General features: G+C 44.2%; 1 protein-coding gene across 1 annotated transcript in view; it reads left to right on the top strand.

Annotated features, from left to right (window-relative positions):
* The window catches only part of LOC121002869 (macrophage mannose receptor 1-like), a 300143-nt gene that overhangs the window by 110727 nt on the left and 163030 nt on the right, over positions 1-26386 (top strand). Inside the window, exon 12 of the mRNA XM_040434498.1 lies at positions 3930-3962. Coding sequence (XP_040290432.1) covers positions 3930-3962 — 33 coding nt within the window. The remainder of the gene's footprint in view (positions 1-3929; positions 3963-26386) is intronic.

The raw sequence follows: 26386 nt of genomic DNA, 5'->3' as shown, positions 1-26386 counted from the left end.
TTTTGCGGATCCGATCCATCTATCAGTGCATCCGTAAAAATCATGCGGACATCTGAATGGAGCTTTACAGGGGGGTAATCAATGACAGGGGGGTGATCACCACAGTCATTGATCATGCCCCTGTAAGGCTTCATTCAGACGTCCGGATGCGTTTTGCGGATCCGATCCATCTATCAGTGCATCCATAAAAATCATGCGGACATCTGAATGGAGCTTTACAGGGGGGTGATCAATGACAGGGGTGTAATCAATGACAGGGGGGTGATCAGGGAGTCTATATGGGGTGATCACCACAATCATTGATCATGCCCCTGTAAGGCTTCATTCAGACGTCCGGATGCGTTTTGCGGATCCGATCCATCTATCAGTGCATCCGTAAAAATCATGCGGACATCTGAATGGAGCTTTACAGGGGGGTGATCAGGGAGTCTATATGGGGTGATCACCACAGTCATTGATCATGCCCCTGTAAGGCTTCATTCAGACGTCCGGATGCGTTTTGCGAATCCGATCCATCTATCAGTGGATCCGTAAAAATCATGCGGACGTCTGAATGGAGCTTTACAGGGGGGTAATCAATGACAGGGGGGTAATCAATGACAGGGGGGTGATCAGGGAGTCTATATGGGGTGATCACCACAGTCATTGATCACGCCCCTGTAAGGCTTCATTCAGACGTCCGGATGCGTTTTGCGGATCCGATCCATCTATCAGTGGATCCGTAAAAATCATGCGGACGTCTGAATGGAGCTTTACAGGGGGGTGATCAATGACAGGGGGGTGATCAATGACAGGGGGGTGATCAGGGAGTCTATATGGGGTGATCAGGGGCTAATAAGGGGTTAATAAGTGACGGGGGGGGGGGGGGTGTAGTGTAGTGTAGTGGTGCTTGGTGCTACTTTACTGAGCTACCTGTGTCCTCTGGTGGTCGATCCAAACAAAGGGGACCACCAGAGGACCAGGTAGCAGGTATATTAGACGCTGTTATCAAAACAGCGTCTAATATACCTGTTAGGGGTTAAAAAAAACACATCTCCAGCCTGCCAGCAAACGATCGCCGTTGGCAGGCTGGAGATCAACTCTCTTACCTTCCGTTCCTGTGAGCGCGCGCGCCTGTGTGCGCGCGTTCACAGGAAATCTCGGCTCACGCGAGATGACGCCTATTGGCGTTAGCGTAGCCTGGGGGAGCCGCCGCAATGACGCCTTTCGGCGTTACAGTTGCGGGAAGTGGTTAATAAAAAACAAACAAACAAACAAAAAAACTCACACAAGAACAAGGGGGCACAATCTAAGATTAGTTGGGGGTAGGGATGAGCGAATCCGACCTGGTTCAGTGTTCGGGTGGGTTAGAAATTCCGTTATAGGTTCTGTTATAACAGAATATAACGGAATTCGTAGGCGGACTTCAAAACGGAAGCCTTTAAGAGGCATTCCGTTTTGATCCGTCATAATAGAAGTCTATGGCCAAGCATAACGGACCTCTCTGGTTTACGTTATGCAGAACTTTGTTTTCCGGAAACCAGGTGTGAGGGATACCACCCCTCGTACCCACTTGACGTCAACCAAGTCGAGCTCACGAGATACGGTATGGTCACTGGTTACCAAGGCGCAACATCACACCCTCCTGGGGGAGCGGGTAAGGTTAGTCTTGGTACAGTTTTCACAGATTCCTCCTATCCGCCTTGTTTGATATAAGCCTGATCCTCTAACGGGAGTATATAAGGTAAGAAACCAACCCGCAGTAGCGTATTACTAGGCCAAAACACGGACGCAGGGATTTGTGATCGAGATACCAGACAGCAGAAGATTAAATTATATATTTAATCGCCTTATGGGCTCACTAGAATTAACACTATACACACAAAGAATATTTACAGTGGTCTGAGGTTACAAATACAGGTGGTATGGTACAAACAAGATTAAACAGAGCAAAAGTCAGTTTACCAGATAGATGAGTCCTTTTGGGTGGCGATGAGTTCTTAGCTGTATTCACATGGAGGGCAGTGATGTCACCAGGTTGCAAGTCCCTCTAAACACATGGCACAATGTGACCCTCCTTGAGAGAAAAGACACGCCCGCTTGCTGGCACAAGCCTTTTAACCTGTAGCCGGCCCCTCCCCTCCCGACCTCTGAGAGGGGTCCACCCCCCTCTGCTGAGCTGGCAGCACATGAGCCACAAAACCAATTAGGGCTAATGGCTCCAGACCAGAATGTCGCAGAGAGGTGGTTCTGGGACCATTGGATCCGCCTGGGTTCCGGCTACCAGTAGAGTCCAAGCATGGTACCGTTATTTGGGTTCTGTGGGGAGATAGGTATATCTCCCCTCCCCACCACCAAGCTATGACCACGGGCCTGTTCATCGTGGTAACAGGGACACAAATATGCATCTGGTTTATGTCTGTGATGGAAGGGCGATTCATAATTCCTTATAAATCACCGGTTCAGTGATGTCTGATAAATTTGATTGAACTGGGGAATGGCCTAGACCCCTGCAGAGAGGTTTTTCCTGTTCCATTTGCTGGGTTCCTGGCTGGCTGAATGGATGTGAGAAATTGTAAACAAAGGTGGACTGCTAGAGGCTCTCTGCCATCTGGCTGGCTTTAAAGCAGGGCCCCCCTGTGGAGCTCACTACCTCTGCTACCTTTCAGCAGATGGTTGGTGTGGGACCATGGCTGACAGTAAATATTAATCTATATTCCTCACACCAGGTGGATTGGTTATGCTTGGCCATAAACTTCTATTATGATGGATCAAAACGGAATGCCTCTTAAAGGCTTCCATTTTGCATTCCGTCTACGAATTCCGTTATATTCTGTTATAACAGAACCTATAACGAAATTTCTAACCCACCCGAACACTGAACCCGGTGCAGGTCAGGTTTGCTCATCCCTAGTTTGGGGGGGAGATCAGAACCAATGTTAGGAAATATTTTTATACTGAGAGGAGTAGTTTGGGCTTGGAACAAACTACCAGTAGATGTGGATGGGAAATCAACAGTAAGTGAACTTATACATACCTGGGAAAAAGACATGTCTAGCCTAAGAGAAGTAATAATATAAGGGTAGAGTAGATGGACCATGTGGTCTTTTTTCTGCTGTCAATCTGATCTATGTTTTCTATGTTTCTATAGATAGATAGGTACAGTAGATAGATAGATGTAACAATAACAGCCCGTGCCCGCTACTGCCCTTCTCTCCAGAGCAGGCACGGTTGCCGCATCTCTTACTTGGCTCTGCATTCAGCTTCAACGGTGGTCTGGAGCTGTGCCCCCTTTTCTTTAATCTGCTGAGGGTCTGCCGGTGCACCATGTGCCCACTCGCCTCTTCTCCTTTTACCCGTTCAAATTCTTCCACAGCCTATGGCAGATTGTCCTTGGGTATTTAAGGCACCTTCCCCAGTGGGAGGGTGCCTGAGCTTTAGGTTTCTTAGTCTCTAGTGACCAGCAAAGGTGTCTTCCCTATCTGACCACCCGTGCAGCATACTCCAGCCTGACTACCATCTCTGACCTCTAGCCACCTGCCCTGACCTCAGCCTGTTTCTCGGATTGCCCTATCTCCCCTTGCCCTGTCCTCGTATTTGTCGAAGGTACGCTTATACACTGCCAACCTTGTCCTAGGCCCGTCTCCAGACTACGTATATGAGAAGGTGGCAAACCGAAAAAGTACATAATCCACAACAGGAAATGCTATGTCAGTATTTAATATTGTTGTGTGCACGCTATATTCCTCTCCCTCCATATGCTGGTGCAAAACAGGGCACCTACTTCTCTCTACACTTGTCTTTATATGGGAAGGGGTGACATTTAAGAAAAAAACCTTATGATTGGCTTAGAGTAAGGGGATAAAGAAATGACAGGACTGCAGACCAAACTAAAAAGCCACACAATTGTCATTATCTGTTAACATTTTTACTCTTTTTCATGTTTCCAGGAGCCGAATTAAAGGAAGAACCCAAACCGATTGGTAAGCAATTTATGCTTCCTTCTTTTCAAATGTTGAATAACGTGATCAGTGTATAGGCACAATAACGTATACAACAGAAAATCTAATCTAATATAGGCCTGATCCCCTAAACTAATATGGACCCCAAAAAAGACCCCCTAAACTAATTCAAACCACAGACCAGACACTAGAACCTGTATAAATTCATACAGATCCCAGACCAGGCACCCTACGCTAATACAGATCACAAACTAGACTGTCTAAGCTAATACAGATTGCAAACTAGACCACCTAAAGGAATACAGGTTAGTGATGTTTGAGCACCAAAGTGCTCAGGTGCTCTGGCCGAACACATCGGTATGCTCGGGTGCTCGGTAGATAATAATGGAAGTCAATGGAAGAACCCGAGCATTAAACCAGGCACCCCCTGCTCTGAAGAGGGGAAGGTGCCTGGTTCATAGGAAAAGGTCAGAAATTGATGGAAACACCACCAAAATGGTTCGGGAACAGCATAGGGAGGATGTCTGGATGCATCTTGGACTTCCAGGTCGCTGCTGGGAACCATGTTGTCCGAGTAGTACGCCACTTTTACAGACTGACAAAAATATGCACAAAACCAAAGATAAAATCGATTTTAGAGGAAAAATTGTTTGGAAACATTCTTTCCTGTATATTTACTTGTATATAAAGTGCAAGTGCTGCCAAAAATTACAAGGAAGAGGTACTCCGATACAACCTGTATATCACATAATGGAGGGCCCCATTCACATTGTGGTACAATAGTTCAGGTAGTGGGACTCCTACACTCATAAAGCCTATGCACTAAGTGAAAGGGCTGCCAAAAATTACAAGGAACCTGCACTCCAAAACACCCTTGAAAAATTATGATTAATGGCCTGCTAGTGACCCTCAAAAAGATTTGGAGCAAGGGCCTGCTGATCTGACCATCTAAAACATTAGGGACGAGGGCCTGCTGCCGCATTGGTGACTCTAGATAACCTCTGGGCGATTGCACATCCCCGTGACGGCGACGATCCATTTGGATGTCTGCCCTATCAACTTTCGATGTTCTTTTCTGCGCCTACCATGGTGATCACGGGTAACGGGGAATCAGGGTTTGATGCCGGAGAGGGAGCCTGAGAAAAGGCTACCACATCCAAGGGAGGTCAATGGCTGAAATCTGATTGGTTGTTGTTGCCTTGCCCCTTTTTTTTCCTAATTGTGAACCACCCAGAGAGGGTGGGTCAAGTTATTAAAGCACAAGCATCCAAGAAAGGCAGCAGGCGCGCAGCAATTACCCACTCCCGACTCGGGGAGGTAGTGACGATAAATAACAATACAGCAATCCTAAGCGGCCCTGTTATTGGAATGGGTACACTTTCCGTTAACGAGGATCTATTGGAGGGCAAGTCTGGTGCCAGCAGCCAACTTGCTCCCGGCCTCCACAATGTTCACCCAGTGTGCCATCATGGTGAGGATTGTGTTGACCAGACTCTACTGAGACTGGACTTGTAGATGAGGGCCTGCTACCGCTTTGTTGACTCTAGATAACTTCTAGGCGATTGCACGTCCCCGTGACGGCGACGATCCATTTGGATGTCTGCCCTATCAACTTTGGAGCAATTTTTCAACAAGGACCTTCTGGTATAGCACCGTTTTGCTTGTCCTCTCCACCTGAGGAATGAGAGATGAGAAGTTCTCTTTGTAGTGGGGGTCGAGAAGGGTGAACAACCAGTAATCCGTGTTGTCTAAAATGCGTATAACGCGCGGGTCGTGGGAAAGGCAGCCTAACATGAAGTCAGCCATGTGTGCCAGATTACCAACAGGCAAGACTTCGCTGTCATCATCAGAAGGTGAGTTGACCCTGTAAAAGATTGTAGGTTAAGGCCTGCAGGTGAGCTGACCCTGTAAAACATTATATGCGAGGGCCTGCAGTTGAGCTGACCCTGTAAAACATTATATGCGAGGGCCTGCAGGTGAGCTGACCCTGTAAAACATTATATGCGAGGGCCTGCAGTTGAGCTGACCCTGTAAAAAATTATATGCGAGGGCCTGCAGTTGAGCTGACCCTGTAAAAAATTATATGCGAGGGCCTGCAGGTGAGCTAACCCTGTAAAACATTATATGCGAGGGCCTGCAGGTGAGCTAACCCTGTAAAACATTATATGCGAGGGCCTGCAGTTGGGCTGACCCTGTAAAACATTATATGCGAGGGCCTGCAGGTGAGCTGACCCTGTAAAAAATTATATGTGAGGGCATATATGCGAGGGCATTATATGCGACGAATAAGCATGTTGATATGATGGAAGAGGAGGAGGAGGATGAGAAAAGGAAGATTTAACCATATACCCTTTTTTGTGGTGGAAGGGGTGCAGGGGTGACGGGTGCATGGGAATACAGTATATTAAACAACACATTTAAAGTGTTTTTGTTCATCCGCTTTCCTCTGGTGGAGTCGAGAAGTCTCGGGCAATCCAGGCCTTGTTCATTTTTATAAGAGTCAACCTGTCAGCATTTTCAGTTGACAGGCAAATACGCTTTTCTGTTATAATGCCACCAGCAGCACTAAATACACGCTCAGATAAAACGCTGGAGGCAGGGCAGGCCAGCACCTCCAAGGCGTAGAGCGCTAGTTCGTGCCACATGTCCAGCTTGGACACCCAGTAGTTGTAAGGCACTGAGGGATCACTGAGGACGCTGACACAGTCTGCTATGTACTGCTTCACCATCTTCTAAAACTTTTCCCTCCTTGTGACACTAGGCCGTGCATCAGGGTGAGGGTGCTGGCGGGGTGTCATGAAACTGTCCCAGGCCTTGGAGAGTGTTGCCCTGCCTCTGTTGGAACTGCTGTGTGTTCCCCTTGTCTCCCCTCCTTGGTTGCCCAAGGAAGTATGGACTCTGCCGCCAGCATTGTCAAATGGAAATTTTTAGAGCAATTTTTCAACAAGGACCTTCTGGTATTGCACCATTTTGCTCGTTCTCTTCACCTGAGGAATGAGAGATGAGAAGTTCTCCTTGTAGCAGGGGTTGAGAAGAGTGAACACCCAGTAATCCGTGTTGTCTAAAATGCGTATAACGCACCGGTCGCGGGAAAGGCAGCCTAACATGAAGTCAGCCATGTGTGTCAGAGTGCCAACAGGCAAGACTTTGCTGTCGTCATCAGGAGGATCACTCTCAATCTCCTCATCCTCTTCCTCCTCTTCTGCCCACCCACGCTGAACAGATGGAATTAAACTTCCATGGGTAATACCCTCTGTAGCGGAGGCAACCGTCTGCTGCTCCTCCTTCTCCTCCTCTTCATCGTCCAATTCGCGCTGAGAAGACGGACGGAGGGTGGTCTGGCTATCACTCTGTGTTATGTCTTCTTCCCCCATTTCCACCTCTTCCATATGCAACGTGTCGTCCTTAATTGTGAGCAGCGAGCGTTTGAATAGACACAGAGGTGGGATGGTTACACTGAAAATAGCGTTATCGCTGTTCACCATCTGTGTTGATTCCTCAAAGTTTCTTAAAACCTCACAGGGGTCAGACATCCATGCCCACTCCTCGCTTCTGATTAGCGGAAGCTGACTGGAAAGGCGACAACCATGTTGCAGCTGGTATTCCACTACTGCCCTCTGCTACTCACAAAGCCTGGCCAACATGTGGAACGTGAAGTTCCAGGGTGTGCTCACGTCGCACAACAGGTGAGTTGGCAAGTTAAAGTGCTGCTGCAGCATTGACAGACCGGCTGAAGCTGTCGATGACTTGCGCACACACGCGGCGCACCTTTACCAGTAGCTCAGGCAAATTGGGGTAGGTTTAGAGAAACCGCTGAACCGCTAAGTTTAAGACGTGGGCTAGGCAAGGGATGTGTGTGAGCTTGCCGAGCTCCAAAGCCACCACCAAGTTACGGCCATTATCACACACAACCATGCCTGGTTGTAGGCTGAGTGGCGAGAGCCACAGCTCAATTTGGTCTCTTATCCCCTGCAACAGCTCTGCGGCGGTTTGCTGTTTGTCCCCTAAGCATATCAGCTTCAGCAGGGGCCGGTTGACGCCTCCCCACTGCAGTGCTAGACTGCTTCCAGCTACCGGCAGACTGGTGCTGCACGCGGATAATTCGGAGGTGGAAGTGGAGGAGGAGGCGGAGGAGGAGAAGTGGGGGTTGGAGCCACTAAAGTAGGTGCTGGCGGAAACCCTGATGGAATTAGGGCCCGCAATTCTCGGCGTCGGTAGCACCTGTGCCATCCCAGGGTACGACTCGCTCCCAGATTCCACAATGTTCACCCAGTGTGCCGTCAGGGAAATGTAGCGTCCCTGGCCAAATGCACTTGTCCATGTATCTGTGGTTAAGTGGACCTTCCCAGTAACTGTGTTGGTCAGGGCACGAGTGACGTTTCGGGACACATGTTGGTGTAAGGCGGGCATGGCACACCTTGAAAAATAGTGGCGGCTGGGGACAGAGTACCGCGGGATGGCCACAGACATCAGGCCGCGGAAGGCCTCAGTGTCCACAAGCCTAAATTGCAACATTTCCAGGGCCAGTAATTTTGAAAGGTGTGCATTTAGTGCTATGACCTGTGGGTGGGTGGGTGGCTGGGTATTTGCGCTTGCGTTCAAATGCCTGGGGTAATGACATTTGGACGCTGCGCTGGGACAGGGAAGTGGATGTGGTCGCTGATGGTGCTTGCGAAGGTCCAGGTGCAGGGCAAGAGGCATTCTCACCTGCGCCTTCGACAGGCGATTGGCCAGCACGTACCATAGGGGAAAAGGAGTCAGTGGTGTGACTCGCAGACACAGATTGTGGACCCAGGCATTTGTGGCAGGCGCAGCACTATTAAGTGCCTTTTGCGCTGTGGCATTAGAAGAATTTTGATATCTGTGACTTTTAGTCTAACCAGACTATTATTACTCTGTTATTCCTCTAGCGCCGTCCTACGGAAACAGTAGGTTTAAAGAGCACATCAAATGCTTCCAATAACTTCTTTATTAACTTCAACTTTTCTTCATATATAACACTGCCACCTCAGCAGCAGATAGTCCATGTACAAAACACGTGTTGAAAATATATCACAAAATGGCGGTATGCATAAGATGGTGGTTCAACTGTTTAATCTTGTCATTCAACATTAAATGGTGGATATATTTCTCTCTTGAGTATCTGTACTCTCACTTTAAGTTATTTAAGCACTTTATGATCTCTTAGAGAGGTATATATGAGGTCTAACTAATAGTTCTACTTGCAGTATGCAGTTAGCAGTGACTATTTGCAGATTGGTTGAGTATGATCTGGTATGGTTGTATGCAATTTGGATTGCAATATGGAATATGAATGCTTGCAATTGTATGCTTGCAATTTGTAGCTTACAATTGTATGGTTGCAATTGGTGGAACTGTAAGTAAACACATATACAGTTGCAAGAAAAAGTATGTGAACCCTTTGGAATGACATGGATTTCTGCACAAACTGGTCATAAAATGTGATCTGATCTTCATCTAAGTCACAAAAATAGACAATCACAGTCTGCTTAAACTAATAAAACACAAAGAATTCAAATTTACCATGTTTTTATTGAACACACCATGTAAACATTCACAGTGCAGGTGGAAAAAGTATGTAAACCCTTGGATTTAATAACTGGTTGAACCTCCTTTGGCAGCAATAACTTCAACCAAACGTTTCCTGTAGTTGCAGATCAGACGTGCACAACGGTCAGGAGTAATTCTTGACCATTCCTCTTTACAGAACGTTTCAGTTCAGCAATATTCTTGGGATGTCTGGTGTGAATCGCTTTCTTGAGGTCATGCCACAGCATCTCAATCGGGTTGAAGTCAGGATTCTGACTGGGTAACTCCAGAAGGCGTATTTTCTTCTGTTTAAGTCATTCTGTTGTTGATTTACTTCTATGCTTTGGGTCGTTGTCCTGTTGCAACACCCATCTTCTGTTGAGCTTTAGCTGGTGGCCAGATGGCCTTAAGTTCTCCTGCAAAATGTCTTGATAAACGTGGGAATACATTTTTCCTTCGATGATAGCAATCCGTCCAGGCCCTAATGCAGCAAAGCAGCCCCAAACCATGATGTCCCTACCACCATACTTCACAGTTGGGATGAGGTTTTGATGTTGGTGTGCTGTGCCTCTTTTTCTCCACACATAGTGTTGTGTGTTTCTTCCAAACAACTCAACTTTGGTTTCATCTGTCCACAGAATATTTTGCCAGTACTGCTGTGGAACATCCAGGTGCTCTTGTGCAAACGTGCAGCAATGTTTTTTTTGGACAGCAGTGGCTTCCTCTGTGGTATCCTACCATGAAATCCATTCTTGTTTAGTGTTTTACGTATCGTAGATTCGCTAACAGTGATGTTAGCATATGCCAGAGACTTTTCTTAGTCTTTGGCCTTTGTGTGCATCCGTGTCCGTTGTTCCGTTTTCCGTGATTTTCTGCGGACCCATTGACTTTCAATGGGTCCGTTGAAAACTCGGAAAATGCATCGTTTATCATCCGCGTCCGTGATCCGTGTTTGCTGTCTGTCAAAAAAATATGACCTGTCCTATTTTTTTGACAGACAACGGTTCGCGGACCCATTCAAGTCAATGGGTCCGTGAAAAAACACGGAGGCACACAAGATTCTCATCCGCGTCCATGATCCGTAGGCTACTTTCGCACAGATGGATCCGCAGATCCGTCTGCATAAAAGCTATTTCAGATCTGAGTTTTCACATCGTGAAAACTCAGATCTGACAGTATATTCTAACACAGAGGCGTTCCCATATCTGTGTTAGAATATACTGTCGGATCTGAGTTTCACGATCTAACTCAAATCCGATGGTATATTCTAACATAGAGGCGTTCCCATGGTGATGGGGACGCTTCAAGTTAAAATATACCATCGGATTGGAGAAAACTCTGATCCGATGGTATTTTAATAGGGACTCCTGACTTTACATTGAAAGTCAATGGGGGACGGATCCGTTTGCAATTGCACCATATTGTGTCAACGTCAAACGGATCCCCATTGACTTGCATTGTAAGTCAGGACGGATTCGTTTGTCTCCGCACGGCCAGGCGGACACCAAAACGACTTTTTTTTTACTTTCCTTCATGTCCGTGGATCCTCCAAAAATCAAGGAAGACCCACGGAAGAAAAAACGGACACGGATCGCGGAACTACGGAACCCGTTTTTGCGGACCGCAAAAAAAAACGGTCGTGTGCATGAGGCCTTTAGCTGACACTCTAGGATTCTTCTTCACCTCACTGAGCAGTCTGCGCTGTGCTCTTGCAGTTATCTTTACAGGACGGCCACTCCTAGGGAGAGTAGCAGCAGTGCTGAAATTTCTCCATTTATAGACAATTTGTCTTACCGTGGACTGATGAACAGCAAGGCTTTTGGAGATACTTTTATAACCCTTTCCAGCTTTATGCAAGTCAACAATTCTTAATCATAGGTCTTCTGAGAGCTCTTTTGTGCGAGGCATCATTCACATCAGGCAATGCTTCTTGTGAAAACCAAACCCAGAACTGGTGTGTGTTTTTTATAGGGCAGGACAGCTGTAACCAACACCTCCAATCTCATCTCATTGATTGGACACCAGTTGGCTGACACCTCACTCCAATTAGCTCTTGTCATTAGTCTAGGGGTTCACATACTTTTTCCACCTGCACTGTGAATGTTTACATGGTGTGTTCAGTAAAAACATGGTAACTTTTAATTCTTTGTGTGTAATTAGTTTAAGCAGACTGTGATTGTCTATTGTTGTGACTTAGATGAAGATCAAATCGCATTTTATGACCAATTTGTGCAGAAATCCATATCATTCCAAAGGGTTCACATACTTTTTCTTGCAACTGTATATCTAGTTCAGTATACAGCTCTAATCACACTATTAACAATAGGAACATTATATAACTGTTTTAAATACCTATTTTGGCCTCTCTTGCAAACTACTATTCTTTTGTTGTCCGCACTTTCCTCTAAAAAACACCTACCCCTTGGCAAGGGAGATTTACGCAAGGGGGTGCTCCGTGGAACAGTTGCGGGCCTGTTTGGTGTGGCCCGCCTTATCCATTTTGCCACCCCACTGCCTCTTCCAGCCTGTTGCGGTGCTGCAGATCCTTCCCTCTCTGTACTGCTGTCCTCGCTCGACTTTCTACCTTCCCAGGTTGAGTCAGTGACCTCATCGTCCACCACCTCCTCTTCCACTTCCTCACTCTGATCATGCTCTTGATTTGTTGACCTAACCACAACCTCAGTGATTGACAACTGTGTCTCATCCTCTTCATCAACCTCTTTAGACAGTAATTGCGGTTGACTCATTGGCAACTGTGTCTCATCATCATCTACCTCATTAAACACTAATTGCCGTTCCCCACCGTCATGTTCTTGTGACTGTGGATGCTCAAGAGGTTGGAAATCAGGGCACAAGATCTCCCTGATGGCGATGAAAAGAGCTCCTTGGAATTTCCGAGTGTGGGATCACTTGTTTGGCCCGACTCTCCATCGGTGGGAGGAAGGAGGATCAGGGGGAGGATTCTGTTGACCAGACTCTTGGCTACTGAGACTGGACTTGGTGGAAGACAGGGTGGTGCTTAACCGACTGGAAGCATTATCTGCTGCAATCCAACTGACCACCTGGTCGCACTGGTCTGACTTCAAGAGTTTTGTCCTACAACGCCCTGCAAACTGGGACATTAAGCTAGGTATCGTGGATGATTGTTTTTCTTGTGCTCTGGCAGCAGGCACAGATTCAACACGCCCAGGGCCACGGTCTCTGCGTGAACCATCAGCATCATAGCCACTTCCCCGTCCCTTACTGCTCGCCTTCTTCATATTAAACGTTATATGCACGCTTGACACACAAGATGTGGCACGGATGTCACAGTTCACAGCAAGCACAGTATATTGAAAAAGTACGTAAAAGTATGGAAAAAGGAAAATAGATTTCACTTATATTTCTCCAATCTCTGGCCCTGACACACAGAAGGTATTGGACAGATGTCACAAGTCACTGCAGACACCCTCTATATGAAAAGTATTGAAAATGATGGAAATAATATATTAATTTTCACTTATATTTCTCCAATTTCTGGCCCTGACACACAGAAGGTATTGGACAGATGTCACAAGTTACTGCTGACACCCTCTATATAAAATGTATTAAAAATGATGGAAAAAAAAAATATTTGTGCCGTAGCTATAAAATACTGGCAGCCTGCCACCACACACAATAGTCCTTAACCCCTTAGCGCAGAACGCTGTGCATGTATGGCGGGGAAAACTGTGCGAGAACGCCGTAGATGCACAGCGTTCATTTAAATGCTCCCCTGCCGAGATCGCGCACCTGAAGCGCAAATTACCTGACTGTGTCGGGGACCGAACAGCTCCCCCTTGACGACCAATCAGCAGTGGTCCCGGCCGCAGATCACCGCCACACATCTTCTTCTCCTCTTCTGGCATCCGGCTCTCTCTGAAATGAGAGGATCGGAGATGAGAAATAGCTTTCTGTACATAATTCATTGTGATTGGTCCGTTCCTGACTGTGGACCAATTACAATGAGTTATGTACAGAACGCTATCTCTCACCTTCGATCCTCTCATTTCAGTGAGAGAAGTAATCGGACGCAGAGTGAAAGTTAGACCTGTGAAAAAAAAAACACACACACACTCCAAAAGTGTCCCTCATTTGTCCCCTGTGACCCTCATCACCCCTCATTTGTCCCCTGTGCCCTTCATCACCCCTCATTAGTCCCCTGTGACCCTCATCACCCCTCATTTGTCCCCTGTACCTGTGTGCTGTCTGCCAATAGTGACAGTACATCAGTACCCCAGTCCATAATGTCAGTAACCTGTTTTTGGCAAATCATTAGGGTTAGTTAGGGAGTTATCAGGGTTAGAGCTCTTGTTTTAGGGTAAGTTAGACGTTATTTGGAAAAAAAATAAAAAATAAAATATTGGGGACGTCCATACTTGTCTCCGATTATAAATACTCTGTTTAAAACCTCCCCATACCTCCGAACCTCTATCTTCTATCTGTGACCAGTCCTTGTCACTGAATTTGCCAGCATTTCAAAGAAGAAGACCGGCACTTCGCAGATGTAGATCACAATGTAGATTTATTCAGTCACATATTCAAGTGGCATAGTGACGCGTTTCAGCACAAGTGTGCTTTCATCAGACTGCAATGAAACATCTTACACTCCAGCTATTTATACATAAATGAGACACTAAGGAACTGACATCAGAGGAGCTCCGCCTCCCTCATTAAATAAAAATTCGCATATCAAATAATCGCAATGAAAAATTCGCATTAGAAAATTCGCAAAAAAAATTCTAAATTTTAAAAGCATTTTTTCTTCTTTTTTTCTCCTGTTTCGCATTATTTTTAACTAAAGAAATAAATGTTACGCTTTAATTGACCAGAAACGGGAGTCTTGTAGTCCAAGGCTATCTGAATTATATTAGAAGAAGAGCTATACACAAGAAAAGATTATTCTTCTCCACTGTCAGAGTCAGACTCTGAGGCTAGTATGGCATAAGCCTCCTCGGCGCTGTACACCCGTTGAGACATTTTGTAAAATTGATATATATACACAGTATATATATATATATATATATATATATATATATATATATATATATTTAATTTTTTTATTCAGAAAAAAATAGAAAAAGAAAAGTGCTCCAAAAGCAGTGGAGCTTTATGTCACTGGTGACAGAAATTTGTCACTGCTGGCAAATTCAAGTGAAAACAGGGCGGCACTACCTTCTTGAATTCGCGGTGCACGTGTCCGTGGAATGGCGTCCAGATAAACGTTTCAAAGAAGAAGACCGGCACTTCGCAGATGTAGATCACAATGTAGATTTATTCAGTCACATATTCAAGTGGCATAGTGACGCGTTTCAGCACAAGTGTGCTTTCATCAGACTGCAATGAAACATCTTACACTCCAGCTATTTATACATAAATGAGACACTAAGGAACTGACATCATCAGAGGAGCTCCGCCTCCCTCATTAAATAAAAATTCGCATATCAAATAATCGCAATGAAAAATTTGCATTAGAAAATTCGCAAAAAAATTCGCATAAAAAAATTCGCAAAAACATATCCACTCTGTACTGGCGAAGATTTTCAGTCCAATAGTCCATTTTGGCAGTGATTAATCACGCTAAAGAAAGAAAGAAATATATTTATCTGATTGCATAAAGCCGAATGCCTTATAGGAAGCAGGACACATTGTACTCACGATTGAGGCCCCTGGGCTCCATTGTCTGAAGACGATGGATCCAGTAAGCCTCTCTTTTCAATAACAATTTATTTCTATCACCCCCTCGACGGGGTAATGATACACCTTCAATGATCTGATACCTCAGCTGCGAGATATTATGTTTTTTATCATGAAAATGAAGGGGTATTGGAAGTAATAAATTCTGTTTGCGGATAGTAGATTTGTGTTTACTTAGTCTGTCCTTCATTCTCATTGAGGTTTCCCCCACATATAATAATCCACATGGACATTTAAGAATGTAAACCACAAATCTACTATCACAGGTGAACGTGCCCCTTATTGGAATATTTTCACCTGAGTGAGGGTGGGAAAAACATGAACCCTTTATGACGCTGGAACAATTGACACAATTTAAACAAGGAAAAGTGCCCAGTCTAGGTGTAGATAAAAAACTCTGTCCTCTTTCTATTTTATTACTTCCCACATCTGCCCGGACTATTTTATCCCTAATATTTTCTGCCCGTTTATAGCATATCATGGGTGGCCTCTGGAACTCTCCTATCCGTGGATAGGACTTGGATAATATGTGCCAATGTTGATTAACAATAGTCCTCAGGCGCTGGGACCAAGGATGGTATTTAATCACTAAGGGGATCCTTGTTTCTTTCTTAGTTCTATCCGGTGGTGTAGTCTCAGCTTTATTACGCTATATTTTCAATAGATCAGGGGGGTAGCCTCGCTCTCTAAATTTATTGGTCATATCGTCTAATCTTGTTTGGCACATATCCCTATCACTAACGATCCGTCTAACCCTCTGGTATTGTGAATATGGGATAGATTCCTTGATGGTTGCTGGGTGACTACTTGAAAAGGACAGCAAACTGTTCCTATCAGTTGATTTCACAAATAAATCCGTCTGTATCTTACCTTCTTTGTCCCTAGTCACCCAGGTATCCAAAAAGGAAATTTTATCAGAACTATGGTGTACAGTGAATTTAAGTTCATCCCAGATGGAATTTAAATACGTGGTAAATTCCGTAAGGGATCGGACGTCGCCTCGCCATACGCAAAAAATATCGTCGATAAATCAACGCCAAAATATACAATGTTGATGATATAGAGGGCTAGAGTAAACAAATTGACACTCAAAAGAAGCCATATATGTATTTGCGTATGGCGGCGCGACGTTCGATCCCATCGCGGTCCCACGGCACTGCTGGTAAAAAGAATCTTGAAACAAAAAATAATTTTGCTCAAGGACTATTTTCAAAAGTTCCAGAAAAAATTCCTTTTCTGCCTTTTTGTATGTGCTTGTGCCTAAGAGACCCGCGACTGCATTGATTCCTTTTTCATGAATAATAGATGTATAGAGACTGCACACGTCTAAAGTGACGAATATGCAGCCTTCATCCACCTGGAGAGAGCTAATTTCAGATAGAAAGTGGCCAGTATCTCGGATATACGATGGTGCTAGTTTAGTTAGAGGGGTTAATACCCTCTCCAAAAAAATAGCTGGATTTGAAAGTATGGAGTCGGTGGACGCCACTATCGGGCGACCTGGTGGATTAATTAGTGACTTATGCACTTTTGGTAGAGTATAAAACACCGGGGTAATCGGATGTTGATTTATAAGAAAGTCCCCCAATTTGGCGTCCACCACTCCATTCTCTTTGGCTTTATCTACCACTCGCTGTAAAATTTCTTTGATATGGTAGACTGGATCACTATTTAGTATTTTATAAGTACTACTATCCTGTAATTGTTGTCGTTAGTGAAATTTTACAACAATTACAGGATAGTAGTACTTATAAAATACTAAATAGTGATCCAGTCTACCATATCAAAGAAATTTTACAGCGAGTGGTAGATAAAGCCAAAGAGAATGGAGTGGTGGACGCCAAATTGGGGGACTTTCTTATAAATCAACATCCGATTACCCCGGTGTTTTATACTCTACCAAAAGTGCATAAGTCACTAATTAATCCACCAGGTCGCCCGATAGTGGCGTCCACCGACTCCATACTTTCAAATCCAGCTATTTTTTTGGAGAGGGTATTAACCCCTCTAACTAAACTAGCACCATCGTATATCCGAGATACTGGCCACTTTCTATCTGAAATTAGCTCTCTCCAGGTGGATGAAGGCTGCATATTCGTCACTTTAGACGTGTGCAGTCTCTATACATCTATTATTCATGAAAAAGGAATCAATGCAGTCGCGGGTCTCTTAGGCACAAGCACATACAAAAAGGCAGAAAAGGAATTTTTTCTGGAACTTTTGAAAATAGTCCTTGAGCAAAATTATTTTTTGTTTCAAGATTCTTTTTACCAGCAGTGCCGTGGGACCGCGATGGGATCGAACGTCGCGCCGCCATACGCAAATACATATATGGCTTCTTTTGAGTGTCAATTTGTTTACTCCAACCCTCTATATCATCAACATTGTATATTTTGGCGTTGATTTATCGACGATATTTTTTGCGTATGGCGAGGCGACGTCCGATCCCTTACGGAATTTACCACGTATTTAAATTCCATCTGGGATGAACTTAAATTCACTGTACACTATAGTTCTGATAAAATTTCCTTTTTGGATACCTGGGTGACTAGGGACAAAGAAGGTAAGATACAGACGGATTTATTTGTGAAATCAACTGATAGGAACAGTTTGCTGTCCTTTTCAAGTAGTCACCCAGCAACCATCAAGGAATCTATCCCATATTCACAATACCAGAGGGTTAGACGGATCGTTAGTGATAGGGATATGTGCCAAACAAGATTAGACGATATGACCAATAAATTTAGAGAGCGAGGCTACCCCCCTGATCTATTGAAAATATAGCGTAATAAAGCTGAGACTACACCACCGGATAGAACTAAGAAAGAAACAAGGATCCCCTTAGTGATTAAATACCATCCTTGGTCCCAGCGCCTGAGGACTATTGTTAATCAACATTGGCACATATTATCCAAGTCCTATCCACGGATAGGAGAGTTCCAGAGGCCACCCATGATATGCTATAAACGGGCAGAAAATATTAGGGATAAAATAGTCCGGGCAGATGTGGGAAGTAATAAAATAGAAAGAGGACAGAGTTTTTTATCTACACCTAGACGGGGCACTTTTCCTTGTTTAAATTGTGTCAATTGTTCCAGCGTCATAAAGGGTTCATGTTTTTCCCACCCTCACTCAGGTGAAAATATTCCAATAAGGGGCACGTTCACCTGTGATAGTAGATTTGTGGTTTACATTCTTAAATGTCCATGTGGATTATTATATGTGGGGGAAACCTCAATGAGAATGAAGGACAGACTAAGTAAACACAAATCTACTATCCGCAAACAGAATTTATTACTTCCAATACCCCTTCATTTTCATGATAAAAAACATAATATCTCGCAGCTGAGGTATCAGATCATTGAAGGTGTATCATTACCCCGTCGAGGGGGTGATAGAAATAAATTGTTATTGAAAAGAGAGGCTTACTGGATCCATCGTCTTCAGACAATGGAGCCCAGGGGCCTCAATCGTGAGTACAATGTGTCCTGCTTCCTATAAGGCATTCGGCTTTATGCAATCAGATAAATATATTTCTTTCTTTCTTTAGCGTGATTAATCACTACCAAAATGGACTATTTGACTGAAAATCTTCGCCAGTACAGAGTGGATATGTTTTTGCAAATTTTTTTATGCGAATTTTTTTTGCGAATTTTCTAATGCGAATTTTTCATTGCGATTATTTGATATGCGAATTTTTATTTAATGAGGGAGGCGGAGCTCCTCTGATGATGTCAGTTCCTTAGTGTCTCATTTATGTATAAATAGCTGGAGTGTAAGATGTTTCATTGCAGTCTGATGAAAGCACACTTGTGCTGAAACGCGTCACTATGCCACTTGAATATGTGACTGAATAAATCTACATTGTGATCTACATCTGCGAAGTGCCGGTCTTCTTCTTTGAAACGTTTGTCTGGACGCCATTCCACGGACACGTGCACCGCGAATTCAAGAAGGTAGTGCCGCCCTGTTTTCACTTGAATTTGCCAGCAGTGACAAATTTCTGTCACCAGTGACATAAAGCTCCACTGCTTTTGGAGCACTTTTCTTTTTCTATTTTTTTCTGAATAAAAAAATTAAATATATATATATATATATATATATATATATATATACTGTGTATATATATCAATTTTACAAAATGTCTCAACGGGTGTACAGCGCCGAGGAGGCTTATGCCATACTAGCCTCAGAGTCTGACTCTGACAGTGGAGAAGAATAATCTTTTCTTGTGTATAGCTCTTCTTCTAATATAATTCAGATAGCCTTGGACTACAAGACTCCCGTTTCTGGTCACTTAAAGCGTAACATTTATTTCTTTAGTTAAAAATAATGTGAAACAGGAGAAAAAAAGAAGAAAAAATGCTTTTAAAATTTAAAGGTGCTATGTGGATACAAGCGGCAGAGAGATGGAGTTGTTACACCCATATGCCTCCTTTAAATGTATTCTTTTCCCTCTATTTCCTTTTGTCAACACTAAATATATCACATATTGGAGGATCACCTGACCAGTCGCTTTAGGATAATTCCCTATCTACACCACATTTGATACGACTGTTGCCACTAGAGTGTCTAAATATGGAGAGTCTGCAGGTGCTCTCCACTAAGACACAATATCCCTCATGCACCTAATTTAAAAAAACAAAGTATAGCTCCCCTAGGTGCATGAGGGATATTATGTCTTAGTGGAGAGCACCTGCAGAGAAGTGAAAACCATTTCAGGGGACTACCTCTTGAAGCTCATCAAGAGAATGCCAAGAGTGTGCAAAGCAGTAATCAAAGCAAAAGGTGGCTACTTTGAAGAACCTAGAATATGACATATTTTCAGTTGTTTCACACTTGTTTGTTATGTATACAGGTCCTTCTAAAAAAATTAGCATATTGTAAAAAAGTTCATTATTTTCTGTAATGTACTGATAAACATTAGACTTTCATATATTTTAGATTCATTACACACAACTGAAGTAGTTCAAGCCTTTTCTTGTTTTAATATTGATGATTTTGGCATACAGCTCATGAAAACCCAAAATTCCTATCTCAAAAAATTAGCATATCATGAAAAGGTTCTCTAAACGAGCTATTAACCTAATCTGAATCAACTAATTAACTCTAAACACCTGAAAAAGATTCCTGAGGCTTTTAAAATCTCCCAGCCTGGTTCATTACTCAAAACCGCAATCATGGGTAAGACTGCCGACCTGACTGCTGCCAGAAGGCCATCATTGACACCCTCAAGCAAGAGGGTAAGACACAGAAAGAAATTTCTGAACGAATAGGCTGTTCCCAGAGTGCTGTATCAAGGCACCTCAGTGGGAAGTCTGTGGGAAGGAAAAAGTGTGGCAGAAAACGCTGCACAACGAGAAGAGGTGACCGGACCCTGAGGAAGATTGTGGAGAAGGACCGATTCCAGACCTTGGGGGACCTGCGGAAGCAGTGGACTGAGTCTGGAGTAGAAACATCCAGAGCCACCGTGTACAGGCGTGTGCAGGAAATGGGCTACAGGTGCCGCATTCCCCAGGTCAAGCCACTTTTGAACCAGAAACAGCGGCAGAAGCGCCTGACCTGGGCTACAGAGAAGCAGCACTGGACTGTTGCAAAGCAACAAGCAAATTTTGCATGTCATTCGGAAATCAAGGTGCCAGAGTCTGGAGGAAGACTGGGGAGAGGGAAATGCCAAAATGCCTGAAGTCCAGTGTCAAGTACCCACAGTCAGTGATGGTCTGGGGTGCCATGTCAGCTGCTGGTGTTGGTCCACTGTGTTTTATCAAGGGCAGGGTCAATGCAGCTAGCTATCAGGAGATTTTGGAGCACTTCATGCTTCCATCTGCTGAAAAGCTTTATGGAGATGAAGATTTCATTTTTCAGCACGACCTGGCACCTGCTCACAGTGCCAAAACCACTGGTAAATGGTTTACTGACCATGGTATTACTGTGCTCAATTGGCCTGCCAACTCTCCTGACCTGAACCCCATAGAGAATCTGTGGGATATTGGGAAGAGAAAGTTGAGAGACTCAAGACCCAACACTCTGGATGAGCTTAAGGCCGCTATCGAAGCATCCTGGGCCTCCATAACACCTCAGCAGTGCCACAGGCTGATTGCCTCCATGCCACGCCGCATTGAAGCAGTCATTTCTGCAAAAGGATTCCCGACCAAGTATTGAGTGCATAACTGAACTTAATTATTTGAAGGTTGACTTTTTTTGTATTAAAAACACTTTTCTTTTATTGGTCGGATGAAATATGCAAATTTTTTGAGATAGGAATTTTGGGTTTTCATGAGCTGTATGCCAAAATCATCAATATTAAAACAAGAAAAGGCTTGAACTACTTCAGTTGTGTGTAATGAATCTAAAATATATGAAAGTCTAATGTTTTTCAGTACATTACAGAAAATAATGAACTTTATCACAATATGCTAATTTTTGGAGAAGGACCTGTATAATTCCACATGTGTTAATTCATAGTTTTGATGCCTTTAGTGTGAATCTACTATTTTCATAGTCATGAAAATAAAGAAAACTCTTTGAATGAGAAGGTGTGTCCAAACTTTTGGTCTGTACTGTATATAAAATTTGTAGGATACCGAATACATCAGGTGTTGCTTATCAGTACACTGAACTTTACAGTGTGCCCATACAGCAGTTTACGGCCACATATGAAGTGTTGCCATATTCAGGAGAGAATAGGTAACAAATTGTGGGTGTAATTTACTCTGTTACCCCTTGTGAAAATAAATAATGTGGGCATAAAGAGACATTTTCTTGTAAAAAATAAAAATTTTCATTTTCACAGCCAAATATTTCTAAATTCTATGAGTGCTCGCTACATGCCTTGAGAAATTCCTTGGGGGGGTGTAGTTTCCAAAATGGGGTCACTTCTTGGGGTTTTCCACTGTAGAGGTACCTCAGGGTGTCTTCAAATGTGACATGGCACCTGAAAATTATTCCAGCGAAATCTGCCCTCCAAAAGCCATATGGCGGTCCTTGCCTTTTGAACCCTGCAGTGTGCCCATACAGCAGTTTACGGCCACATATGGGGTATTTCTGTAAACTACAGAATCAGGGCAATAAATGTTGAGTTTGCTTTGGCTGTTAACCCTTGCTTTGTTACTGGAAAAAATGGACTAAAATGTAAAATCTCCCAAAAAAGTGAAATTCTGAAATTTCATCTCCATTTTCCATTAATTCTTGTGGAACACCTAAAGGGTTAACAACGTTTGTAAAATCAGTTTTGAATACCTTGAGGGGTGTAGTTTATAGAATGGGGTCATTTTTGGGTGGTTTTTATTATGTAAGGCCCCTTTCACACGGGCGAGTATTCCGCGCGGATGCGATGCGTGAGTTGAACGCATTGCACCCGCATTGACTCCTGACCCATTCATTTCTATGGGGCTGTGCACACGAGCGGTGATTTTCACACATCACTTGTGCGTTACGTGAAAATCGCAGCATGCTCCTCTTTGTGCGTTTTTCACGTAACGCAGACACCATAGAAATGAATGGGGTTGCGTGAAAATCGCAAGCATCCGCAAGCAAGTGCGGATGCGGTGCAATTTTCACGCACGGTTGCTAGGAGACGATCGGGATGGAGACCCGATCATTATTATTTCCCCTTATAACATGGTTATAAGGGAAAATAATCGCATTCTGAATACAGAATGCATAGTAAAATTGCGCTGGAGGGGTTAAAAAAAATTAAAATAATTTAACTCACCTTAGTCCACTTGATCGCGCAGCCGGCATCTCCTTCTGTCTCCTTTGCTGATTGTAGGAACAGGACCTGTGGTGATGTCACTCCGGTCATCACATGATCTTTTACCATGGTGATGGATCATGTGATGGACCATGTGATGACCGGAGTGACGTCACCACAGGTCCTGTTCCTACAATCAGCAAAGAAGGAGACAGAAGGAGATGCCGGCTGCGCGAGCAAGTGGATTAAGGTGAGTTAAATAAAAAATAAAAAAATGTTAACTCCTCCAGCGCTATTTTACTAAGCATTCTGTATTCAGAATGTATTATTTTCCCTTGTAACATTGTTATAAGGGAAAATAATAGCAATCTACAGAACACCGATCCCAAGCCCGAACTTCTGTGAAGAAGTTCGGGTTTGGGTACTAAACATGCGCGATTTTTCTCACACGAGTGCAAAACGCAAAATCCCGCAACGCCCGTGTGAAAGAGGCCTTAAAAAATGTTTTTTTTTTAATTTTCTGAAAAATTTCAAGATTTGCTTCTAAACTTCTAAGCCTTGTAACGTCCCCAAAAAATAAAATGGCATTCCCAAAATGATCCAAACATGAAGTAGACATATGGAGAATGTAAATTAATAACTATTTTTGGAGGTATTACTATGTATTATAGAAGTAGAGAAATTGAAACTTGGAAATTTGCACATTTTTCCCAATTTTGGGTAAATTTTGAATTTTTTTTACTCCATTTTACCAGTGTCATGAAGTACAATATGTGACGAGAAAACGGATGGCTTGGATAAGTAAAAGCGTTTTAAAGTTTTTACCACACAAAGTGACACATGTCAGATTTGCAAAAATCTGTCCGGTCCTTAAGGTGAAAAATAGCCCGGTCCTTAAGGGGTTAAAAGGACTTTTGGGTCTTTGAAACGTTTTTCTACTAAATTGATTGCGCTCAGACTCCCTACAATCTCTGTCCCTTCTGAAGCGCAGCTTTGCCTGACTACAAATGAGCCGAACATGCGTCATCGTGTGCTATATAGCACTGGATGACGTAATCACTTTAATGCCGACCAGACTCTCTAAATACAGACCCCTAAATAAATGCAGATCCTTGAATAGATTCCTTGACCAACCCCCTATATACAGACCCAGACCCCTAATAAAATACAGACCCCAGACCAGACTCTGCAGTTACTCAGCCCTCCTCATACCTGTAGGCTACAATCCTCTCTACTACCAGATGCAACCACAGATAATGCCCTGATGTCTGCCCCGGCATTGGAATATTATCTGAGGTGGGTGTCTGCAGTCAGGAGGCGAAAGCGAAACCCAAACAACTTGACAGCTCTTCTGGGAGCCCCTCTGTCCAAGACCCTCTCAGAAATTCCAGGAAAGTTGGAAAGTATGATAAATCCTGGTATAACACTTACATTTCCTTCATACATATTTTCTTTCTTCTAAAAATGGCAATTGGCAAGTATTTTTTTTTGTATTTTTTTAGTTTTATTTTAAGCAATGCTTTTCTGCAATTTTGTTTTAAGTCCTATATATGCTGTGAGACGGGACCATTGAGACAGTCTCTTTTTTTCAGGGTTTATTGGGCACACAGCAAAACAGTACAGGCTTGCTTCCGCAATCCAAACAACAGTTCATTGAAATAAAAAAACACAGTGATACAGTCTTCTCACCAGCTTGTAGGCGTTCGCCTAGCGATTCCTCTCTGCCAAGAGGTTTGGTTCCATAGGTCTTCCTTCCAGACCAACAACACCCACACTATACTTTGGCAGTGTCTTTTAAATTAGCTTACCACTAGAGTTGATCGGACACCTGGATGTTCGGGTTCGAACTTCACAAAAAAGTTCGAGTTCGGAACCCGAACTTGACCCGAACTTGACCCCGAAACCCATTGAAGTCAATGGGGACCCGAACTTTGGAGCACTAAAATGGCTCTAAAAATGTCATGGAAAGGGCTAGAGGGCTGCAAATGGCAGCTAAATGTGGTTAAGAGCATTGCAAGTGCTCTGCAAACAAATGTGGATAGGGAAATTACTTTAAATAATATAAAATACATAAAAATCAAAAATAATAATCTTGATCTAGGAGGACGAGGTCCATATGGAGTAGGAGGTTGAGGAGGCAGTGGATGTGGTGGTGTAGGTGGAAGCGGCGATGGAGGAGGAGGAGGAGGTAGCCAACACGTTTTTTGGTTTCATTTTTTATTTTGTTTGTTTAAATTAGGGTACACCCCAAAACATTGGGAAATATAACCTGTGATAACCCCCTCCAGTCGTGCTAAACATACGTTCAGACAATACACTGGCTGCAGGGCAGGCCAGCACCTCCAAGGCGTAAAGGGCAAGCTCAGGCCATGTGTCCAATTTGGAGACCCAGAAGTTGAAGGGGCAGACCCGTCATTCAGTACATGCAGGCGTGTGCACATATACTGCTCCACCATGTTGCTGAAATGCTGCCTCCTGCTAAGACGTTCCATATCAGTTGGTGGTGCTGGTTGTTGTGGCGTGCTGACAAAGCTTTTTCACATTTCGGCCATGCTAACCCTGCCTTCTGAGGTGCTGGTGGTGCCCCAGCTGCGTTGGCGACCTCTTCCTCCTCCTCTGCCTTCACCTTGTGCTTCCACTGTGGCCCCGCTGTCAGGTGGGAATGCCACCAGCAGCGCATCTACCAGCGTGCGCTTGTACTCGCGCATCTTACGATTACGCTCCAGTGATGGAATTAAGGATGGTATGTTGTCCTTGTAACGGGGATCCAGCAGTGTGGCCACCCAGTAATCAGCACAAGTTAGAATGTGGGCAACTCGGCGGTCGTTGCAGAGACACTGCAGCATGTAATCGCTCATGTGTGCCAGGCTGCCCAGAGGCAACGACAAGCTGTCCTCTGTGGGAGGTGTATCGTCTGTGTCCTCTGTATCCCCCCAGCCACGTATCAGTGATGGCCATGAGCTGATTTGGGTGCCACACTGCTGTGAACCCGGTTCCTCCTCCTCTATCTCCTCCTCCTCATCATCCTCCAGAACTGTGCCCTGGCTGGACAATTGTGTACCTGGCGTTTGTGTGTGCAGGAACCCACCCTCGGAGCCACTTGTGAATGACTGGCCAGAAACCCTATGAAATGATCCCTCTTCCTCCTCCTCCTCCTGTGCCACATCCTCTTCCATCATCGCCAGAAGCGTTTTTTCAAGGAGGCATAGAAGTGGGATAGTAACGATGAGAACGGCGTTATCAGCACTGGCCATGTTAGTGGAGTACTCGAAGGTATGTGCGTCAAGCCGGCTAGTCCCAGAGCTGCTACGAGATTTCGTCCGTTATTGCACACAACCAGGCCGGGCTTGAGGCTCACTGGCACCAACCACTCATCGGTCTGTTGTTCAAGGCCCGTCCACAGCTCCTGCGCGGTGTGGGATTTGTCCCCCAAACAGATAATTTTTAAAACTGCCTGCTGTCGTTTACCCCTGGCTGTGCTGAAGTT

This window comes from Bufo bufo, chromosome 5, assembly GCF_905171765.1.
Source record: "Bufo bufo chromosome 5, aBufBuf1.1, whole genome shotgun sequence".
Taxonomy (NCBI): Eukaryota; Metazoa; Chordata; class Amphibia; order Anura; family Bufonidae; genus Bufo; species Bufo bufo.
Note: the sequence above shows the minus strand (reverse complement) of the source record. Positions and strands in the feature narration are given on the sequence as shown.